The sequence below is a fragment of the Apteryx rowi genome, unplaced genomic scaffold (assembly GCF_003343035.1).
Source record: "Apteryx rowi isolate R43461 unplaced genomic scaffold, aptRow1 scaffold_674, whole genome shotgun sequence".
Classification (NCBI taxonomy): domain Eukaryota; kingdom Metazoa; phylum Chordata; class Aves; order Apterygiformes; family Apterygidae; genus Apteryx; species Apteryx rowi.
In genome coordinates, this window is record NW_020450954.1 from 338,036 (window position 1) to 359,994 (window position 21,959).

General features: G+C 38.2%; 2 protein-coding genes across 3 annotated transcripts in view; both read right to left on the reverse strand.

The window, feature by feature from the left end:
- The window catches only part of MTRF1L (mitochondrial translational release factor 1 like), a 16,826-nt gene extending 16,291 nt beyond the window's left edge, over positions 1-535 (reverse strand). Inside the window, exon 1 of the mRNA XM_026085796.1 lies at positions 1-535. Within this exon, the coding sequence (XP_025941581.1) occupies positions 1-298 (298 nt within the window). The 5' untranslated portion in view covers positions 299-535.
- Positions 536-5,859: 5,324 nt separating this feature from the next.
- The window catches only part of RGS17 (regulator of G protein signaling 17), a 77,539-nt gene continuing 61,439 nt past the window's right edge, over positions 5,860-21,959 (reverse strand). For both annotated transcript variants that reach the window (XM_026085793.1, XM_026085792.1), the window contains exons 3-5: positions 13,762-13,851; positions 11,195-11,429; positions 5,860-7,546 (exon numbers count right to left, since the gene is read on the reverse strand). In XM_026085793.1, coding sequence (XP_025941578.1) covers positions 7,358-7,546; positions 11,195-11,429; positions 13,762-13,851 — 514 coding nt within the window. In that variant the 3' untranslated portion in view covers positions 5,860-7,357. The remainder of the gene's footprint in view (positions 7,547-11,194; positions 11,430-13,761; positions 13,852-21,959) is intronic.

Sequence of the window (21,959 nt, forward strand, 5' to 3'; positions counted from 1 at the left end):
GCGCCAGCTCCTGCGTGTCACGCAGCTCCTGCTCCTTGTCGCGCAGCCGCTGGATCCGCGCCGCTAGCTCCGGCCCCGCCCCGGCTCCGCCCCGCGCCCTCTCCTCCAGGAGGCGGTGTAAGGAGGGGGCGGCGAACAGCTCGTCTAAGCAAGGCCGGGCGCTGAGCGGGCGCCGCGGCTGCGGCCGGCATGGCCCCGCTGCGCTGCCCTCCGCTGGCGCTGCTCGGTAGCTACGAGGGTGAAGCGCGGCTGCCCGGCACCCTTGGGCCGCGCGGAGAGCCCGCGAGAGCAGCCGCATGCCGCAGCTGGGGCAGCAGCGCAAAGGCTCGCGTCGTCCTTCCCTCGCCAGCCTCCGCCGCGCCGGAGGTAGCCGAACGCGGTCGCCTCCCTCCCCCGCGCTTCCGGAAACTTCCGAAGAGGCTCGGCGCTGGTTTCGAAGCAGCCGGAAGGGATCGGGGCTCCGCCGGCCGCTTCCGGAAACAGACGAAGGAGTTCGGCTCCCCTGCGCCTCTGCCGCGGGAAGGGCAGTTGGCGGGCCGGGGGCGGGCGGCACTCTGATTGGCCGGCCGCAGCGGGGCGGGACCGAGGGGGTGGGCCTGGCGCGCGGGGAGCGCGGTGCGTGAGGGGAGGTGGGCGGTGGCGGCGGCCGCTAGCCCCTTTCGGCGGGGTGTCTGCGCTGTATCGAGGGACGTCGCTCCCTTCGCCTGTCCGGCGCGGGCTGTGCTGGCCCTCGGGGGCCTCAGCCAGGCCTGCGCAGAGCAGCTTCCCCCGGCAGCGGGGCAGGCGGCAGGCAGTGCTCTGACGTCCCCGTCGTCTCGTGGGAGACTGAACTCGACCCAGAAATTGAGTGGTTTTTTTTTTTTTTTAATTCTAACCAGAGCGGGGCGGGGGGAAAGCCCTCCCCAGATCCTTCATGCAATGTCACAAGTTTAAAAAGGCTCCCTGGGATAAGAGCCCACAAGGGTGCTGAGATTTTAACTTGTACCGTTAAGTATCTTCTTCTTCCGTAGCCCGCCTTCGAGGCAGTTTGTGCAGAAGCACGTGTGAACAGCTTCCCTCTGTGGTCCGGATTGCCAAGTTAATACCACAGTGCTTTTCCTCTCCCTCTGGAAGAAGTTCTCGGGACTAAACTGCTGTGAGGTGGTGAAGGAAGTTGCAAATACTTGTGAAAGCATATTTTCATATGCATGCTACACTGAAAGCAGATGAAAAAAATAAGAATTTAGAGAAAAAAATAGAATTAAATGTGTTGTCAGAAGTAAAAAAAAAAAAAAAAGGCAATTCACAGAGCCTTTAAATCAGAGATTAGTAATTAGGCTGAAAGACTACCTATTTCTGAAATACAAGTCATCTGAGTACAATTTCTGGTGTCAAAATTTTGAGCTGGAATGGAATGAAGATGGAGTCATTTATTTAATAAAGGTGATGTGATAAATACTGTAGGATGGTCTTGACAAATCATCTCTGGTGTCCAAACAGCCTGACATATTGGCTTTCTTTTAGATAGTGTCAATAGTAAGATTCTTGGCTAAACTCAAAACATAGTTTAAAAATATACTTTATAAAAATGTACAGCTATCCATAAAACTGTATTAAGCAATATTTTATAGTACAATCATTCAAGGAATTAGGTGTTCGCTGTTCTTCTTTTCTTGTTCGTGTCTTAACAGAACCAGATAATAATACTTTACGACTAAATTAACATACACTGATGGAATAACAGTAACTTCTCCCATATGTTACATTAGCAAATTGTCAGTTTCATAAGTGGCATGTCAAAAGTCAGGGTAATGCTTATGCATCTAAGTTGTTTGAATAGTTGGAAATTAAACCTTTGGATTTCCAAAATGGAACAAAACTTGCAAGTTATTATGTTCAACATGAGAATATGTTATTTGAAGTACTGAATATTAAAATGAATGTTTGATTAAAAAGATTTTCTAAACATTGCAGGTGCACCACTTTGGGCAAGATTCATTGACAAAAACCACTGTAACAATAAATTAAAATTACACTTGAGGGTCTATGTGGAGATTATACTGTTTTTGCAGCTAGTCTGGCATTGATAAACAGCCTAGAGCATTGTTTATGAAATCTTACTCCCTGAAAGTTTCCCTTAAACTCACTGCTACCTACCTGTCCATGAAGCTCCCTAAAGTGTGATGGATAATGTAACACAACACATCTTTTTTTCAAAAGGGTAGAAAAAACTGATCAAATTTACACTGACTGATTGTCAGCCTTTGAATCACCTGAATTGTATCACTGTCTTAAATTGGAAGGATGGATTTGCACAGAGTGATAGTTCATGGTTAAAGGAAGGGGCAAAATCTGGCCTTTGGCATAAAGTTAATGTAATTATTTCCCCCAAATGCAGACAGTGCTAATGCCAGCTGGTTTTGGCAGCATTATTGCATTGTTCTTTCATCCCACTTAGGTCACTACTTCTGCTGGCAGAAGTATTCAGGACACGTGTGAATGGAACTGAAGTTTTGTCACTGCAAACGTACTCGATATGGGTGAATGGGATGAGAGTGTTGTCGTTGCAGCCATGTCCTAGGATGCTCTAAAGCCCTGCTCTTGGATGCCTCTTTGAATGCCTCCAAAAAGCAGCAACATTAGGGGTTGAGAAAAATCTTGTTTTGAGGATGATAGTCAGACATGGTTCCGATCAACTCAGAACAGATGTTGCAGCTGTCTGTGTACATGCAGCCTTAATTTTTTGCCTTGTTGGATTTGGTAAGGACTCGGACAGTTGTTGGATATTTTAACTCTGCAAGGAGCAGGCTCACAGATACTGGCAGGTGTGAACTTTATTGCTTATGGTATAGGGAGTCACTGAAATTAAGAGACTTTCTTGTATCAGCTTGATTGGTTTTGAATCAATGTCATGGAATACATATCCTGAATAGTTTTTACAAGCACTTACTGAATATGAAAGCTGCCAGTTCCTTAGTGCTCACAGCATGGTCAATCCAGCAAGCTGCTCTCACAGAAAGAGCTTCCCACCTTTTTAGATGCTAGTTTCACAGGCAAATGCTCCTTGTGCTCACATTTGACTCAAAGGGGAGCAAGTCTGGCATCATGTGGCAGTTTAAGTTCTGGTTTTTTAACTTAAATGCAATTCTACTATATTTTGTCAGCTGAGAGCGCAACCTAGCAGACACTTATGCATGCTTCTAAGTTAAAACACAACTGTTAGTTTAAGTATGATTTCTGTTAACTCTTATCCTGTGAATGGTTTGTATGGATTGCACTGATGTTCAAGTGAGCTGTGTATGACCTGTGCATCTGGGAGCAGCATAGCCACATTTGCATGGTATTGGGCTGTCTTAACTGGTTCATATGGGTACAAGTTCCAAGATCTGCACTTCAGTTACTTCTGTCACTGGCGTTTCTTTTCCCCAGCATATCTTCATTCTCCTTCATACCATATATGCCTTCATTCAAATCTAAATATTCTCCATTTTATCCGTGGTTTTGTTTAATCCTGGATAACCCAAACTACTATTAGTTCAGTTATTTGTAAGTTAACTGTACACAGCTAAATTGAACACATGCTTAGTAAAATATATATTCAATTTCTTTAAAACCGAGAAGTCTTGTTATACCCAAGTGCTGTGCTTATTTGTGGCTATTCAGGATTAGGCCCAATCTGATATGTAAGATTTAAACTCTGGACAAAAATAACAAAAACATTACTCACTTTCTGTAGTGTACTTGCTATATACATTCTCATGAAAAACTGAAATACAAGTTAAATACATACTTATTTTATTCCAGGCTATAGAATAAGTGTATTTAGGCAGTTTTTCAAAGTGTATTGTACACTGCATGCACAGTAAATCAGTTTAATAGCTTGACTGTTTTACATTTTGTGTTCAAAGAATTGTATGATAGGCAATGAGATCATGTTATGGTCTGATTTGTTGTCCATTTGGACCATATCYATTTATTCATAAAATTTTCGGAAACCCAACCTGATAGATGAAATGTATATGAATCATTTTAATATGAGCATTTGCTCTGAGAAAGAAACTTCATAAAAGTTATGTTCAATTTATAAATCTGTCCAAGTAGAGGATTTAAGACAAGAAATTTTGAACGTGATTTCATTGCAGTATTACACTGAAGAGGGTGTCAAGAGGATGGGACCAGACTCTTTTCAGTGGTGCCGAGCGACAGGACGCGAGGCAACGGGCACAAACTGCAACACAGACAATTCCATCTGAACATGAGGAAAAACTTTTTCACTGTGAGGGTGACAGAGCCCTGGAACAGGTTGCCCAGAGAGGTTGTGGAGTCTCCTTCTCTGGAGATATTCAGAACCCGCCTGGACGCGATCCTGTGCAACGTGCTCTAGGTGACCCTGCTTGAGCAGGGGGGTTGGACTAGATGATCTCCAGAGGTCCCTTCCAACCTCAACCATTCTGTGATTCTGTGATTGGTGTAATATTTGTCAAAATGATGTAACAGTTTCCAAGTACAGATTTTGGAATCTTATGATAGAAAGAAATCAAGATAGTATTTTAGGGCCCATACATTTAGCTTTAAGAATGTCCTTGAATGGATGACTTGTCTGTGTTGACAAGAATTTCTACCTATCTGAAATATCTTGTAAAGATAGCTCATGACTAGCAGGTCACCATCAAATATAGAATCGAGAATATTTAAGTCTACATTTGTAAAGACTTATGCATGCAGTTTTGCCTCTTACACACTGTTTAGATGTGTGAATCAAATGTATTGTGCCTCCAACACCAGCAAACTTGAAATTACACAATGTAAATATATACATATCTGATGCTGTATATGTTTACCATAGTAAATATAACTGTAATCAAATGCTAGACATATGTAGGACCATAGTTAAATTCCAATTAAGAAAAAAAGCATCTTTAAATACATTATTCTAACAGTATTCACAGTAGAAGGAGGCAGTCCTTTCTCACTGAATTTTCCCCCCTCTTCTCAAGATTTGTAAACATCATAGCTATTATTCTATCAGTATAATAATTAAATATTTTATTCATAATGGTAAATAGCTAACCAACATGAATAAAGTTGTCATAACACAATAACACTTTCAGACAAAACAGGTATTTATTAAAAGAAACAATTATAAATATTTTGTCTTGCATTTTAAACTACATTTTCATAAATAACAATATTTAAAAGTGCTGAATATGGTAGGATAGTCAGCAACGCCACTGTAAACAGAATTGTTTTCCACTTTGCAGATTTTTTTAGATCCCATTTTGTCAAACACTACAACAGTTAAAATATTTGCATAGGGAAGAGAGAATAGCCCTTTTAATCATCTCCTGAATTCTATATAAATTACAAAACCAAATGAGTTTAAGAAACAGTTTTTTAAATTGTTCGTATATATCCAAAAAAAGCACACAGGTTTCAAGTAAAAAGAATGATTAAAAAAATTCCCCAGACCTGCTATTTGAAGCATGTTCAATAAATTAAGAAAATGAGAGGTAGTAAAATAAAGGAAAAAAATAAGCCCCAGAAAATAAACTAAGACCTACATCCTGCCAGTTACTGTATAGAGGCAAAGCAGTCTCGGTACCAGTGACTTCAACAAGAGCTGACAGAGACTGCCTGCAAGGAGTAACTTGCTGGTTGGAGCCAGATATGTTGGGGCTAGATTCCCCTCAATTACACATTTTTAAAACCATTCAACCCCATCAAAACCAATGGGGCCATGCCATATGTAGTCCTATGTAAGTGAGAAGAACCTTGCCTCTTAAGTCTTAGTGTAAGACCAGAGTTATCAGTATTAAATATACATACATACATACATACATACATACATATATATATTTAACTTGTATTCAAAGCCATTTTATGGTATATCTTTAACAGTTTGAGAGGGATGCTAACACATTTTTCTTGTATATGATAGGTATGAAGAAGTTTTTTTGAGTTCCAATTTACTGTCTCTTTAAACATCAAAATGCATTCTAAAATTGGACATTTTTTGATAAAAAGGCCAAGCAAACACCTATTAAAAATACCATGGCAGCAAAGTGATTTGAGTACTGTGCTGCCTTAGCTCTGGTTAAGGGCTCAGTACAGGATTCTTTACCCAGGAAAGACACCCGTTGAGTTTCAGTAGGCATTTTGCTTGGGTAAGGACTGTAGGTTTAGGAGCCCTTGAAGTTTGGTTTAATATTACTCTCCAAACCCCTTGTTTTCAAGGAGTTACTCAAAATCAATGAGGCTAGAAGCTGAGGTGAGTCTTCATTAACCCTCCACCTCGTAAAACATTACTTTGTTTAAAAACATTTTTTACTGGATTTAGTTTTCAGAAAAAGAAAATCTTACAGGACAGATGCAATTCATCAAAATATTCTAAAATGCTCTAAAATGCTACATGTAGGCAATCTTTTATTAAACTTCTTTATTCAAAAAACTAAATTATCAGGCTTTTTGTGTTTTTTTTGTGTTTTTTTTTTTTTTCTGAAGTACATAGCATTATACAACAGTGTTAGAACTGGATAACCAGTTTTTAATAAATCAATTACAGTATCCGACATCAGAAATGTACATTGAAAATCTTTGTTCTTTTAACAATTAAACAATATCAGCGCATAGATTGTGTCACCCAGATACGGATCCCTTTAAGTGGTTTGTGCTTTTTTTTTTCTTCTTTTTTTCTTTTTTGACATTGCAAACTCTGTAATGAAAATGCCACAGTTTTGGCAGTGAGCAACCAGAGGAATCCCTCACTTGATTTATTTTAAATAAACAGTGATAAATAGCTCTTTTTTCTGTACAGAAATATTGGCTTCAAAAAGTCAGTGTATTGTACTCAGTAGAGCATGTTGAATAATGCTACACCTTAAAAATTGGCTTTTTCAGTTAGTGATGTTAAAAAATGCAAGCCTCTTTCTGGTTTGCCACAATTGTATGTACCATAAGACTGTATTGCACAAAAAAAGTTCTTAAATACAGATATAATTTATGTTATTGGATTAAATATTGCAACAACTACGTGGTAAGTGAAGCAGTTTTACCTTGCACATGCAGTGTGAGAATACACAAGGAGACTGTTCATAAAACTACAAATACATCATTGCAATCTTGACTGTAGTTAGGTGAAAGGAGTGTGAAACAAATGTATTTTGGCAAATCCATTGTTCCCCTCCCCCACCATCTCAAGCAAGGAGGACCTTGGGAAAAATGTAGACAGAGACCATACTATGTATTTGTTTTCTTCACGGTAGCCTGAGTAGTGCTAAACTGTAGTTCTCCAGGAACTCAGCTCCAGATGTTATTAAACTACTTTTCTTCCACCCCGCCCACCCCCCAAAAAACAAGTTATTTTATTTGAAAATGAAAACTAAGTTTCAGAAGTAGAGCCTGTAATATTTTCAACAAGAGACTTATAAATCTGAGAGTTCAAAAACCTTGGAAAAGAGTCTCTGTGCATGAGGGTGTATATCTGGAGCTGGGCATCTTCATACATATGAGGACTGGGATCCAACAAGTTTCTGTTGATCACTTCTCTCACCCGGGAGTCAAGACTAACCTGAAGAAGATGAGAACAGACTAATATTAAGCAGTAATATTGGAAAGGCTGTATACATATGTTTATCTCATGGGGTTCCACAGCACATGAAGAGTTTATCAGTTTCTTTATTCAGGTTATGTTCTGTGCTTCTTTCAGAGCCACCATTCCAAAGTGTGTATGCAAAATATAGGCTGAGCCTATCACCTCTAGTTTGGTTTTGGCATCGTCACTGCATTTGTCGTAAGCTCTCTAAGATGAAATGTGCTATATAACAGAATAAATAACGTGCAATGAAGTAAAGCTCTGAAGTAACCTGGATTTCCCAAAATATATTATTTTACCCTAAAATGTTTTGCTTTTTACATACATACTATTTAAATATTTCTCTCAGGGGAATTTTGCATGAATTTCACTCAACAAGGTGAAATTTTTTTTCTGATCATTTGCAGCTAATTTTTTTGATGCCTTCTATTCTACATTCTCATTTTGTTGTCCTGCAGATTTTTTTTCTTTTTTTTTCACTTATTACTCACAAATTACCCAAAGTTTGTTGGTTTTGTGTTAACAACCCCATTAATAGTAAGTGTCTTAAATTTGCTCTTCCCTTTAAAACCCTTTAGTATCTGGTAATTTATTCTTTCAGGATATCAAATGTTCATATTGAAGTTGGTAGCAAGTTTGCAAGTTTCCATTTTAGCTTCTGATTTTATTTTCCAACTGTAATGAACTCTTGTACCTAGTTGGAAAAGGGCATATTACACTTGGGATGAATGCACAGGTTATTTTAGAATATCATTTGGAAGTTTCAGTGTACATCTTATCCACAAAATGCTCTAAAAATGATAAAATGAATACCTCCCAGATTAAGCAAAATGGCAGTATAATAGGGAAAGCCCACTGGGACCAGCAGGAGATTACTCAGCTAGGATAAAAAGGCTAAAATACTGAATTCAGAAGTACCAAGCACAATGGCTGGCATAGACCAGTTATGCTATGGTCATTTAAAACAGATTACAATCTGGCCCCATAAATCTGCAAGTATATAAATGGGTAGTCATATTGTCTGAAGGGCTGTATTCAGTCCTGGAAAACTCCACATACCAAGATACCTTGATATGTGAAGGACGCTAGTAGAGATGGTTAAATATTGAAAATTCAGAACGTGCATGGAAGTGTGAGCTTGTGTATCTGTATATGTGGTGAAACAAAGTCTTTGAAATACAGTAGTACAGTATAGTATTGAGGACTCTGCATGCATTTTCATTATATCTTCAGTACCAAATATAGAATCTAGCATTTTGGGGGTTTGTGGTATATTTGTGTATGTTACTGTCATAACAGGCAAGCTCTTTCTCCTCAAAGAGTCACTCTGCTCCTTACTTATCAGCCACAAGACAGCATTATGATGCCAACTAACTATAAATTCAGGCAGCCTGTTTATGCTAGCAGATTTTACCTATCACTCCAGTATGTTCACTCTGCAGAATGCCCATGACGTCTGTTTAATGCACACTCTTCATCTAAATGCTGATTGCATTGGCTGCGTGCAGCACCACAGGAGATGGGGCGCGTCGGTCGTGGCCTCGGTGCCGCGCCGGCAGCGGTGCTGCTCCAGCGGCGTGAGCAGCCTCCATTCCTTTCCCCAGACGTGTGCTCCCACCCGTGCAGTCTCCCTCCCTCCCACAGCTGTCTGTGCAGCCCTACAGCTAACCGAATTAAGGAATCGATCCATCTGAAAGTGGCATTTTTTTCTGGGCTATTTTTCAACCCACTCCTTTTTCTGATTGAATGTGTTGTATAACTGGCATAACTGAACGAGCACACTGGACTGCACAGCAGTAATGAACTGATGCACTCTACCAAAGACTAACTGCTTTTAGACACAACAGCATGCAGAGATAGARTGTTCTGGTCATTCTGAGAACCAGTGGTGCAGCCATGTGTCTTAGGAATTTATTTGAATAGATTTCAACCCTAGACCATTGCATATCTGTAGAATAAAAATGACACACTGAGATTTAATCAATTCCCCCCCCCCCACACACACACATGTACACACACACAGGTACATATCTTAGCAAAACCAGTTTATGGAGCTAGCTAATTTACCCTTTGTTATCAAATATAATGGCGAATTTGTAAGAATTTTTTTGCCACTGAATATAGTGAAAGTCAATTGCAGTTACAGACTCAAAAATTCACACTGTAGTTTTTCAGTGACTCAGTAAAGCAAGCTGGCAAAGTAAGTTGCAATTATTAAAGTTATCTGTTGGTAAACAGATGTATACGAGGTATCTGGTTGATATACTAAGGCTTTCTGCCTTGGTAACTTCATCACTGAACAAATGATGCTAAATGTTTCAGCTCTTATGCCAAAAGATAACATATGGAATGGGGTGCTGGGATGAACAAGAACTTTTCAGCTCATGTGCTCAGGGAAAGGCTTGTAAACAGTTCTTGTTTGCCTCATGAGATTTCCACTAGGGGCAGGAGCCACTTAATTGACCGCATCCACACATGTCCAATGCAATAAGTTTGTGAGCAGTTTTGTTAAACACAAAGCCAAACAAGACTTTTGTAGTGCTATAATTTTAACTACTGGTTCATGCTGCGTTAGAAAGGTGACTGAGTATTTAGGCCACATATATTTGTACTAAAGATACATATATACTGTAAGAAATACACATTATTAGCTTGCTGTACTGGCAGTTATCTCCAGAACAGTACACACTATGGTACTAAAGAAGATAATGGAGTTACAAATTGCCTTTGGCTTCATTCATGTGAATGAATTTGAAAATTACTACAAAAAGCAGTGCCAAGTTAAAATGTAGAAGGCCAGATCCACAGTGAGCATAAATTAACATAATGCCATTGAGTAGAAGGTATGATGTAATGCATGGAGACAAGGAAACTGATCCCAAAGTACTTGACAAGGCCTAAGAAAGATTCTTCTGTCTATTCCAGAATATGATTTGATAGGTAATGCTTTTTATTCACTCCAGGTAAAGATCATTCCAGAATTTCTCTATTTCAGTTTGAGGACTGAAGAATATTTTATCTAATTTCCTAGATGTTATAATACCTGTCCTAAGAGAAAATATCTGATTTCAATTCTGATTTCAATTCAATAGTTGATCTCGCATGGGAATAACCAGTGCAAATTCTGCTTTGCTCCCAGACAGCAGTTGCAGCAAATCAATCTATAATGATTTTGATTCAAATTATTTTATGTTGTACAACACATAAACTGTGAACATGTTCCATGTTTTGTTTCCTGTGAAAGGTCAGGCATGTGATGTTTCATATGATGTTGAAAATTTTGGTGCCATTTCTCTGAAAGTCCATTTCCCTCACTTACTGCCTGTCCTTGGTAGGCATGTTTCAGCACTAAGGAAGTTTGCCCATTTCCTTCCCTTCTGATTCTGGAGTTTCTCTTTTATCTCTCTTACACAGCACTTGAGGAATTAGGGCCAGTGAAGCTAAGTGGCTCGGCACCTGTGTCAACACTTTCTCTGTCCTTTCTTTCTTGGTTTAACCTTCCATATGAAGAATTGCTCTCATCTGACACATCAGGCAGACTTTATGTCCTACATCTGGCAATCCAGGTATGACATTTCTGCTCTGAAATGACAGAAAATGAGAATGTAATATTTCCAGCTTTACCTCTTTTGGTGAAAGTATAGAAATGTAATCTTCATATATAAGTCTTGCTTTTTCTTCAATAACTTTCTTATTCTGTTCCTTCTTTAGATCTTCACATGCGAGCCAGAAGAGCAGGTTCTCTTCACTGTACTCTGTTCGAAGAAACTCTCTAAAAAGGTTCCTCCCAGCTGGTGTTTTCATCATCTTGTCAAAATTCTGAGCCCAAGACAAAATTTCATCTGCAGTAGGGTTTTGGCTGCAAAAGCAAAGTATCGTTACAAATATGCTTCTATTTTTGTAACAGTGTTTTCATACATTTGGCCAAAAATTCTCCTTTCATTTGCACTTTAGTCCAGAGTGAAAATGGGAAGCAATGGGGCTTCAGCAGTGACAGGAGAATTTTGTTCACTCTTCACTTGTGCATTCATTATCCCAATAGCCCACTAAATGTGTTTAATACTAAGAGACACACCCTTGGCTTTCTACAAATTTCTACTAGTATTGTTAGTTACCAGACTCAAAGAAAAACCCAACAACAGAATTTAATTACAGTTTCTGCAGTTAAAGGAGATGAGATTTTGGGAAGCTGACAGTAGATTCTCTTTCATGATGGGTTTAGATGACACCTGGTGTCACTGCTTGCTTCTGATGGTGTTTGGCCAATCACTGGCTGCCACATGATTTGATTCAGCAAGGACAAGAAAAACAAAAAGGCTCTTGGCAGCCAAGAGCATACTAATGAGGCCAAACAAAATACTAATTCAGAGAGCTTTTAAATTAGCATATTCTCTGTGCTTGTACCTAAGTGTTGCTAAGCTTCTTTCTGTTTGGTGCTATTGACCTGAATGATGATCTGTTGGCCCAGGATGCAGTGGATGCTGCTGGCAAAACTGGAAGGACAAGAAATGTGAAAAAATTCCCTATTCCCATTTTCTGAAGGAAGCTATTCCTGGCTTGTAACAGTGGATGCACCGGATAGATGATCAGAAGACTACCTTGCTTCAATAATCCATTAATATACAAATGAATAGCTTGAGAAGGCAATACACCAACTTATTTAGGAATAATTAAATATAGTTTCAAACTTAATAATGGGTGCTCATCCTCTCCTTCCTGATAGGATCCAACACAAGAGCTTTACTAGCTTTGGTTAAAATTTTCTGTATAATCATTTTGCACAAAAAGTGACATTTGGCCATGTGATTTGTCTTCAAGACCGTTTATCAACTCCTACTCTACATGCAAGTCAGACTGCATGACAAGAAGCTATTTGTGATAGTGTTTTGGTAGACCAAAAGATCTAATAACTGAGAAAGTGTTTAACATTTAAACTATCCTGAGCAAAATAATTATGATCTGAACCAAATAGTATAAGCATACAGATTTGAAGGTGAATGGCTTTCTCTCTGAGGAGATTGAAAAGAACCTGCTGGAAATGGATGAAGCTGACAAGCAACCTGTGCTCCCTGGTTGTCTATTGGGAAGTTCTTTTTAATACAGTAAAATGTAGGTTAAAAAGATACAGGATGAGGCCATTTGGATAGGGTTTCATCTATTAAGATGTTTTACAACTGTAAGATATATCATTTCATTAAAAACTAATTTCCTGCTTCTATTCCCTAAATACTAGTTTCCCGAGGAGATTTGTGAAAATTAGTTCTATGTTACATAGCTAATGATTTTCAGAGGAGAATCAGGTGCGGAATCTCAAATTTGATAAACTAAGGGTCATTTCTCTCTAAATAACTCATCTTGATATTAGGAAATAGAAGGAGAACCACTCCTTGTTCAAAGTCTTGGTTACAGCAAACACCAAAGCTAGCCTAAACACCTAACCCAAACCCAAGCCTAAACACCCAAACACCTGTGGAGTAGTGTCTAAATATTCCTTGTTCCCAAGAATATAAAAGAAGAGATAGACTCTTAAAGAGGACATTAGAAAGGCTAACCTTAAGTGATGGATGTTAACTGCCATAAATTCCACTAACAGTGAATGGAAAAAGATAGATTTCTCCATGGGCTAGCTTCAGGTGCTCTGAGTCACACTATGGAGGTATTACTCTCTCCATTGGATTACAGAAGAATCATAGGTTGTGTAGGATACAGTTAGACAGAAACAGAAGCCCAGACTTTAAGTACGTGTAAGCCAGTCTTTCAAGGTATATGCTTCCTTGGTTAATTTAGCCAAAACCATAGTCCAGGCTATTTTACAAAAAGTAGCCATGTTAAAAATCTGACTGTGAAGTACACATTTGCCCAAGTCAATTTTTCTTGTCTGGGTAAGCAGAATAAAATGATTTCAGAGTTAGCAGAAACTTCTTATAGAGATCCATAGATTTATGGAACCACTCATACACCTTCCATTCTTCCCCACCATTCTTTCCCCATAAATAAGCTGCTGTAAGTAAATCTGGCTTATGAATAGCTCTCTTTTGTTACCAGACCAGATTTTCTTCCTTTTGCAGAGAAATTTTAGAAAGAAAAGTCATTAAAACACCATTCCAGGAGCCAAAAATGAAGGTAAATCTTAATATTAATTATAGGCAAATTAAGAACATATTTACTGGAAGACAATTTGAGAAACTTACCATTCTTCTATGACTTGGATACTCTCCATTTTGGTCGTGTGTGTTGGCCTTCCTGCATTGTCTCCTCTATCTTCATTCCTAACAGTGAGGCTGCAATGTAGTACAACACTTTATTTTGTCTAGAGGAAGGTAATTTAAAACAATGACTACAGTAATGTAAACTTTTAAAAATTATAAACCTATGTAAGGTGTCATTTTTCATTATTGCCTCTAAAACTTAGACCTACAGGTTGGAGAGAAATTTTTGATAACAATTTTTCCCTTAATTTTGGTGAATATTAATTAGCAGGCGCTGTTAGTATGTATAATTTTTTACAAGTTCACAGCTTATCCACTGAAAGACTGACACAAAGTTAGATGTCACTTTTGGAGTGATTTCGCATAGCAAATTGAGAATAATATTACTAACAAGTAAGGCTAGGTAGGATAAGAATATCTGAATTAGACATTGAGGAGGGTTGGTGTCTCACCAGTTCTGGATATTTGTTCATTCTTTTATGAATATTCTCTTTTTTCTCTCCCAGATAAGATCACAATATATGGCTGGGATAAAAGCTTAGCATGTTGCAGCTCCGTATCATTTCCTCCTTTAACCCAAATTTGTTTTTTAATTCCAGTAAATAAAACTTACTGGCTTTTCAACAGGAAGGCTTCCATTACCCTCATATTACCAGAAGCAAGGAAAAGAAGGACTTCCTTTATGTAAGGATCTATTTTTTGCTTCTCTTTTCAGCTGGTAACTAGCATCAGTTATTTTTCTGTAAATGCCTCTTTAATTGGATTTCCTTCACTGGGAGCTGCTTTGTCTCTGTGGGCTCTCTATGAATGCTCTAGAACATGATATTACCAGCAAAAACATTTACAGAAACACAGTTCCTGATAACTACTGTAATATAGCACATTTTGTATGACCTAAGGATTTGTATAGGAAACCTGGTTACAACAATTAAGCTTAAGAAGTGGAACATCTTAAGCAGATGGAAATTTCCCATTATCAGATGTTCTTTATATGTCCAATGGAGAGAAAAGAAGCAAACAAGCAAAAACCTGTCCCCTCCCCCAATCTCAACAAAGCTTATATTTTGAATATTAAGTATTCATCATATGTTGATGCTCTCAATCATCCTAAGTGGAGATATATAAAAACATGTTGATACCATAAAGCTTTTCCCTCCCCCACTAATCTGAGTGCCTTCTACTCAGCTCTGAAAAGAAAAGCCAATGTTGAGACATTGTTAACACAAATAATCTTTCTTTCTAGCCCCTCTCTGTTTATGAGTTTTACTGACATTTTTTCATGCGTTTGGCAGAGTTAATAGGTGATCTCAAATACACTTTTGAGAATTGACAGTTTAAGCTCCCAAGTAAAGCAGAGCACGTATTCAGACTTAAACATTACAAAGACATACACTTTCAAACAAAGCTGTTTGATACTGGTTGCTCCTTGACTTACCTGCCAAGACCTTAGTTCAGGCCCTTGGTCCTGCTTCCCCTGCTACAGCGTAGGAAAGCAGCTCCAGTGCTGCTAAGGTGTTAGGGTGCCATCAACCGCTGCAGGAGAAACAACACATCCTGAACTCTGGGGTTGGCAGGTAAAAAGCCTTTCCGACTCCTTTGGCCTGTTGCTTGTCAGTCTATAGAGGGAGCACCCACCAAAACCAATGGGAGTTCCATATATAGAAGGAGGAAAAAAATGGGACCATCCACTTTCTGTCTTGTAATCTTTAAGTCCACACATGTAACCGCTCAGGGTCACTTTGCAACTGGTTGGAGCACAATCTTGGGGCGAGCGAGAAGTGGGAATACACAACGCTTCTCACTCCCTGCTCTGCAGCCCTTGCATAGGACAGCATTCATGCCCTCTGCTGGATACGGAGAGTTTAATGACCTTTTGCTCCTTGGAAGAGTAGCAGAACAGAAGCAGAAAACAGCTTGTGTAGGCTGGCAATGTGAAAGGATGTTCACCCAAAGCACAGTCCTTCCACCAGAGAATGAAACTGCCTGTCTTCTCTGCCACATGAGCAGCAGCTATACTATACTGAGCTAATTTACTTAACTGGACAGTAGAATTCTTCCAAGCTTTGGATGCAGATCCTCACTGGAAGTAGAAGGCGACTCATCTGAGAGCAGATACTACACTGTTTATTTAATGTGATGTCTGGGGTTAAATATTGTTTGTTTTGCTCATGCAAAATCTCTGCTAAACTTAGGAAAACCAGTATTGACTGACGAAGATGGAATCCAAGTACTGAATGGCGAGTGAAAGAAATAGGAAAAATGACAAGAAAGCCTTGTTGACTTCATTTCACTTTTTTATCAAACCAGTAGAGTGGGCCTGTGCGTTCTGATTTTTTGCAAGACTGCACTGTGGTAGAAGGTTCTGACAGTGGGCCCTGAATGTAGTGTACAGTTTTCTGCTATTTATACCAGTGTGATAATGTGGAATATGCTCTTGGCCCTAATTCCTTCATTTCACCATTCATAGTTTGAGTTCAATCGTTGAAAGTTTGTCAGCTTTGCAAAACAGGGAAGACTCTAAAGAAGCATTATACTTGGTTGGAATGATTTCTCAAGTTCAGGTATTGTAGTTAGAGCTGTGCTAAATTTATAACACACCTTGGCCTAAATTCTGCGTTATATTTCCAGTGACAAACAATAGCAGTACATTTCAACTTTTATTTATCTACATCTGTCAAAGACTGGAGTTCCATCGGATACATTACTTTTGATATGTTTTTCCTGTGAAGGAAACCATCATTTTTATACAGAAGTACATTCAATTCAGACATGATTCTGTTTTTACTCAGGGAACTGGTTCATATTCTCTTAGAAAAAAATTAAATATTTACACATTTGTGACTGCAAAGCTAATTTGAAAGCAGCCTTTAAATAACTGTCATCACAGTAACAGATTGCTACCTTTTACATCAAAAGGACAATATTGCATTGTTATTTGCTGTGTTGCTATCTTCAGTTGAAAATACCCTATCAGTTCACATTTCTTCATGGAATTCAAGCAGTCCACAGTGGCAAAAGCACCCTGCATTCCCTGAGGTAATATCCTTGATACATCTTGGAAGCTAGTTTATTATGTCAGAAGAATTATGCTGTATAGTGTAAAACTAACCAGAGTAGAAGCAACAGGATAAAAATCAACTAAATAATCTTACTTGTTTGAGCCTCTAAGATGAGGAAATTGCTGATTTGCCTTATCAAGAAATAGTTAAATAAAAATGAGGTTTTCTAGAGAGACATCTGATGTAAATTAACACATATGATGCCATTATTATTTATTAGTTAGAGTACATCTTGCTGATATCTTTAAAATTTAGAGATGTAAAATATCCGTGATGAAATTGCAACAGAACTAATCATACCTTGAAAAGGGGGAGTTTGGGGTGTCTAAAGGCAGAGCTTAAGTGGAAAGCACAAACAGTAGGTTGTGTTTCTGTTCTTTTAGAAGGTTTTCTCTGCTCATTTTTATGCCAATTTAATTGCTCTGGAGAATATGATAAAAAGTACTTCAGTAAGCCCAAGAGGCTTGACCTTGATGTGGATTTCAAATATATCTTTGGTTCCTGACTTCTACAAAAACAATAGCTATTTTAACTATGACAACCACTATTATGAAGAATAATTAGTTTTCTGTTTGGAACTTTGGGAACTTTAAAGTAAAAATGTTAATGACCAGGGACTGCTAGAAGAAGTATACAAATTTAAAAAAGCCAGCTATATATAAAGTTAAACTGGTCCAGGTTCCTTGCTGATGTGTTTTTGGAGGAACCACTGGGATTCAGAAGAGCAATGTTTATTTATTTAGCTACAGTTCTTCAGCTGTTAATATTCATGCTCAGCAACTAAATAGTTGTTCTGCTGAGTAACTATTTTGCTAAGTCAGTATTGCAGCCACTGCTGCATGGTAAGGCAAAAAGGCCAAGCTAATTGGATAGAATCATCAAGAGAGTTGGAGTAATTTAAGAGCAGAAGTCTCAAAGAATGTCCCTCAAGGTATATCAGCCAGTGGCTTTAGCTGTTTGGAAAATTACCTAGCATCCCTACTGCTATGCTTATCTTCTACTGCCGTTAAGAAACTGAAAATCATTTAAAACTGGGACCTGATCTTCATTTTCCATATATCCAGCACATGAATGGACTTTAATTGTTTCCCAAGGGTCAGATTCTCATGTACCAGTAGTTTAAACCTGGTGAATAAGTGAAATTACTTCTACTGAATATCACTATGGCAAGAAAACCGTGCCATTGTATCAGGTGATACGACTGATATTCTATCCATACATGGCTACCACCAGTTACTACTTACTCAGTTTTTTTTTTCAATTATATGCATCTCCAGTACATCATCACAGTATTTTGTAATTATATCTGGCATTGAAGACAATATGTCAGTTAAAGCCTGTTCCCCTAGAGGTTTTTATTCTGTCATGAAGACAGGGAGTAGAAATCAAACTGGGACACTGTGATATAGTCAGTAGGCCACTGGGTTGCCGTTCAGGAGATCTGTGTTCAATTCCTACCTCTTTTCTGAATTTTTTAGAGGGTAGGCCCTTCAGAGCAATGATTACATTTTACTCTGAATCTGTATATGTAACACAGTAGGGCCATAGTCCTTCTAGCCATCACTGCAGGACAATAGCCTTTTGTATTCCAATCTGAAGGTCACCTAAAGTCAATTGCACACACATAATCTAAAGGCAGAATTTGGTTCTTCGGATTAAAATCAGTGTACAGCTAAGAACCTCTGGATAACAGATGTTCTGACATATTTCTTTCACTCATTTACCACCTGAAAGAGCATATCTCACTTGGACTACTGTTTACTCTATCTTACTCCTAGGAAGTTTAATTGTCATCAGATCAGTAAATAGAATATTTTTAGGTCATAGGTCTAAAAGCCAAGGAGGGTTGTTTTGTTGCTTGAGTCCAGCTTTCTGTATAAGCAGGCCACAGGAATGCCATAACTTAAATAATGTAGCTTTAACAGATGTAGCTTAAATGGAGTATTTTTTAAAAAATCCAAACAGAAGAAAAAGAGCAAGATAGCACAATTTCACTGTGATTTTAAAATTCTGCTGACAGATTAGGTAGTATGGCCCTTAACCTGAAAATGTTGACAAATGTTGGTCAAATTTGCCAAGTAAATTCTGTTGAAAATACTTTTTCAGGGTATTTTGGAGGAAAAGAAGCCCTCCTTTAAACCAGTAGGTTAGTGTGCTCATCTGGGATTTGAAACTCCCTTACTGTGAGACTGTTGTGGGGTAGATGACTTTCAAGCTGCTCTGCTGATGCTATTCCACTTGGTAAAAATAATTGAATACTCATTATGCAAAACAGAAACAAGAGACTCTAACTTAATGCCAGATCTTGGTGTGAAGAATACTTAAGTATTTTAAATAAGAAATATATTATACATCATTGACAGGAAAGCCTGGAAACAAGAATATATGATCAGATTATATGATTTTCCTGAAGAGAAGGGAATGTGGTTTCGAATACTCTGAGACAAAGATGGGATCTAACCCTAGATCTTCTACCGGCTGGATAAATATCTTAAGTCCTCAATACAAAGTGCTTGCATCCCTCTCTCTCTCCAAGCTCTTTGATTCCTTCACTTTTATTGTAAGTGTCTAGAATAAAACATTCCATATGAGCACAAACATATTTTTTCCTGTTTTTAATTTGGATGCAGAAAAAAGTGCATGTCAGTATTGCTTTTCACTTGCATTTCAGATCAGTCTGAACGGACTTTTTTAAATAGTTCAGTTTGACAGTCAGTCATTGAAAAATCAGTTCTTTGCACAGCTCTGTTCACAAGTGACTCCTACATGCTGAGGAAGACTTTGGTAGAAGTCAGAGATTAATATGGTCCTGTGATGTTGTATGGCACTTTAACAGACAATTACATTGACATTTTTTAATTTCTTCTGTGAAACAGAAAATGAAATTCTGTCACTTTGTTATTCTGACAGCTGGAAGATTTGAGCTTGAAGCCAGTGAAGACTGGGTAGGGCCGTGTTCATTTATGGACAGAGAAGCATGATGAATTTGCTATTTTATATAAAATAGTAATAATGAAAAATAACTGAAATATTATGATCCATTCATAAAGAACAACGCAGCTATGTTAATCTCAAAGCCACTTAGACAGAGTCAATAATGCTATCTTTCATCTCCCCTTTAACTTTGCAAAAAATATGCATTTATCAGAATGAAATTTTACATGAGCGATATTATTCAAGGATAATTTTTCTTTATTTTTTGTGTAAGTAAAGGATAAAAAATGCTAATATCAAAGTTGGGAAAGAGGTTTGTTTTCATTACAGTAAATAAATAAGGTCCAGAATAATTATTTTGAGAAAAAACTGCAGCTAGAGTTTATTGTTTTTTTATGAAGAAGTAATGCCTCGCTCTAGTTATTTTCATGGCTCAGGTAAACTTGCATTATATCCTGCATGCCACTGGAAATGGTCCATCAGCCATCAAAGTCATGTCTTGTGGTCTCTTATCTCTGATATCTGAGAATTTAAAATAAGATACCCTCCTGTGAGTAAGAATAACAAGGCAGAATAAAGTATTTTGACTGCTCTAATACCAACTTGTGCAAAGCATAGAAGGGCAGAGCGAACTTCAGCCAAATTAGTGGAACTGAAAGAATTCTAGATCCCTGGCTTGCACGGACCCCTGGAGGTCTGCAGGGCCAGCATAAGTGATTTGCAGTTAGTCCACAGAAAGAGATGAAGCAGTAAAAATCAAAAACTTGGTATCTTCAATATGTCTGCATTGGTGGTCTGCAAGAAACTTTAGGGCCAGGCAGTGGTCTGCTGGTCAAGAACCTTGGAAAACATCTACTTAAAGTGGTCAGAATCTGGTCTGATTTGAATCAGCTGAATGTGATAAATTTGTGTCAGGGATAACATAAAGAATCAAAGTTCCTTCTACAGCTATGGAAGAGTTTTGTTTCAAGAGCTGCAAATTAACGATATGCAAGTGGCATGTCTATCCTTACATCTTCTGTTTAGAGGACTAGTAGATAGTTTTACAGCCTTTTCATAACACATACTATCTTTGTTATAACTATATTAAATTCTTTGGGTTAATTTGGAGAATTATTCTTCCAAAGAAGAAACAGATCAAAAACATGTGAAGGAATTTTTTTGGAATTAATACCCATCCCAGTTCTTTAATGAGATAAGATTTTCAGATCTTCACTGAATTCCATGAAGAAACATAGGATGCAAAATTTTATACTGAATACAAATTAGAATTTAGTGAAAGATAGCTCCATCCTTTTCTGAGGAAATGGATTACCTCATGCTTGAAACGAAGTGATGGAGATTTGTGTTTAGTAGACTGACATAGGAAAGCAGCCTGTTGGGGAGAAGCCAACAATTACCATAAGGCTATAATCAGCCTACTTGGCAGTGTCCACTGAAACTATAAACTCCTTTCAAAAAGTCCAGGTACCTGCAGTGCTAAGTTTCCTGAGTGCCAGAGTTACTTTTGCCTTAGGTGAAAAGATGGTGCAATAGACCTGTATAACCAAAATAGTAAAAAAAAAAACAAAAAAACCTCCTCCTCAGCTGTTTTAGAGAGTGAAAAAATATATATTTACAAGAAGAGTTTCTAAATCTGAGGTTTGATTCTGCAAGCTTTAGCTCACATTAGAAAAAAACAAGTGTTTATTTTGTTTTGTTTTTTAATTCATGCAAGTATTTGCAAGGTTAGCATCCTAGACATGTTAAAAGACTGCTAAAAAACCTCCTATATTTCAGAGGTTCAGAGGGGGAAAGGAATGCGCAGTCACAAACCTCCCAGCTCTTGTGTTCCGCTTACATTTTTGTCCCATCATTCTGGCCTGTAACCATACAACCCGCAATGATAACTGGCCTTTTTTGTCTTCTCACAGATCACAAAGGTAAAATAAAAATTAAACAAATGATAAAAACAGATGCTTGGTATCTTCCAATGGCTAGAACACATTCAATTTCTTCCTTTCCAATTTTCTTTGGTGGTATTTTTTCTCCTTGATTCAGTTTGCTATGCTGTAGTTTAGTATAATTCAGATTTTTTCCCTTTTTCCATCTCTTTGTTTGAAGAGCATACAGCTGAGAAACAGTATGTAACAGACGGTTGGGCACTTGTTTGTGCAGAGAATGTGCTTTCAACTGAAAAGCTTAGTG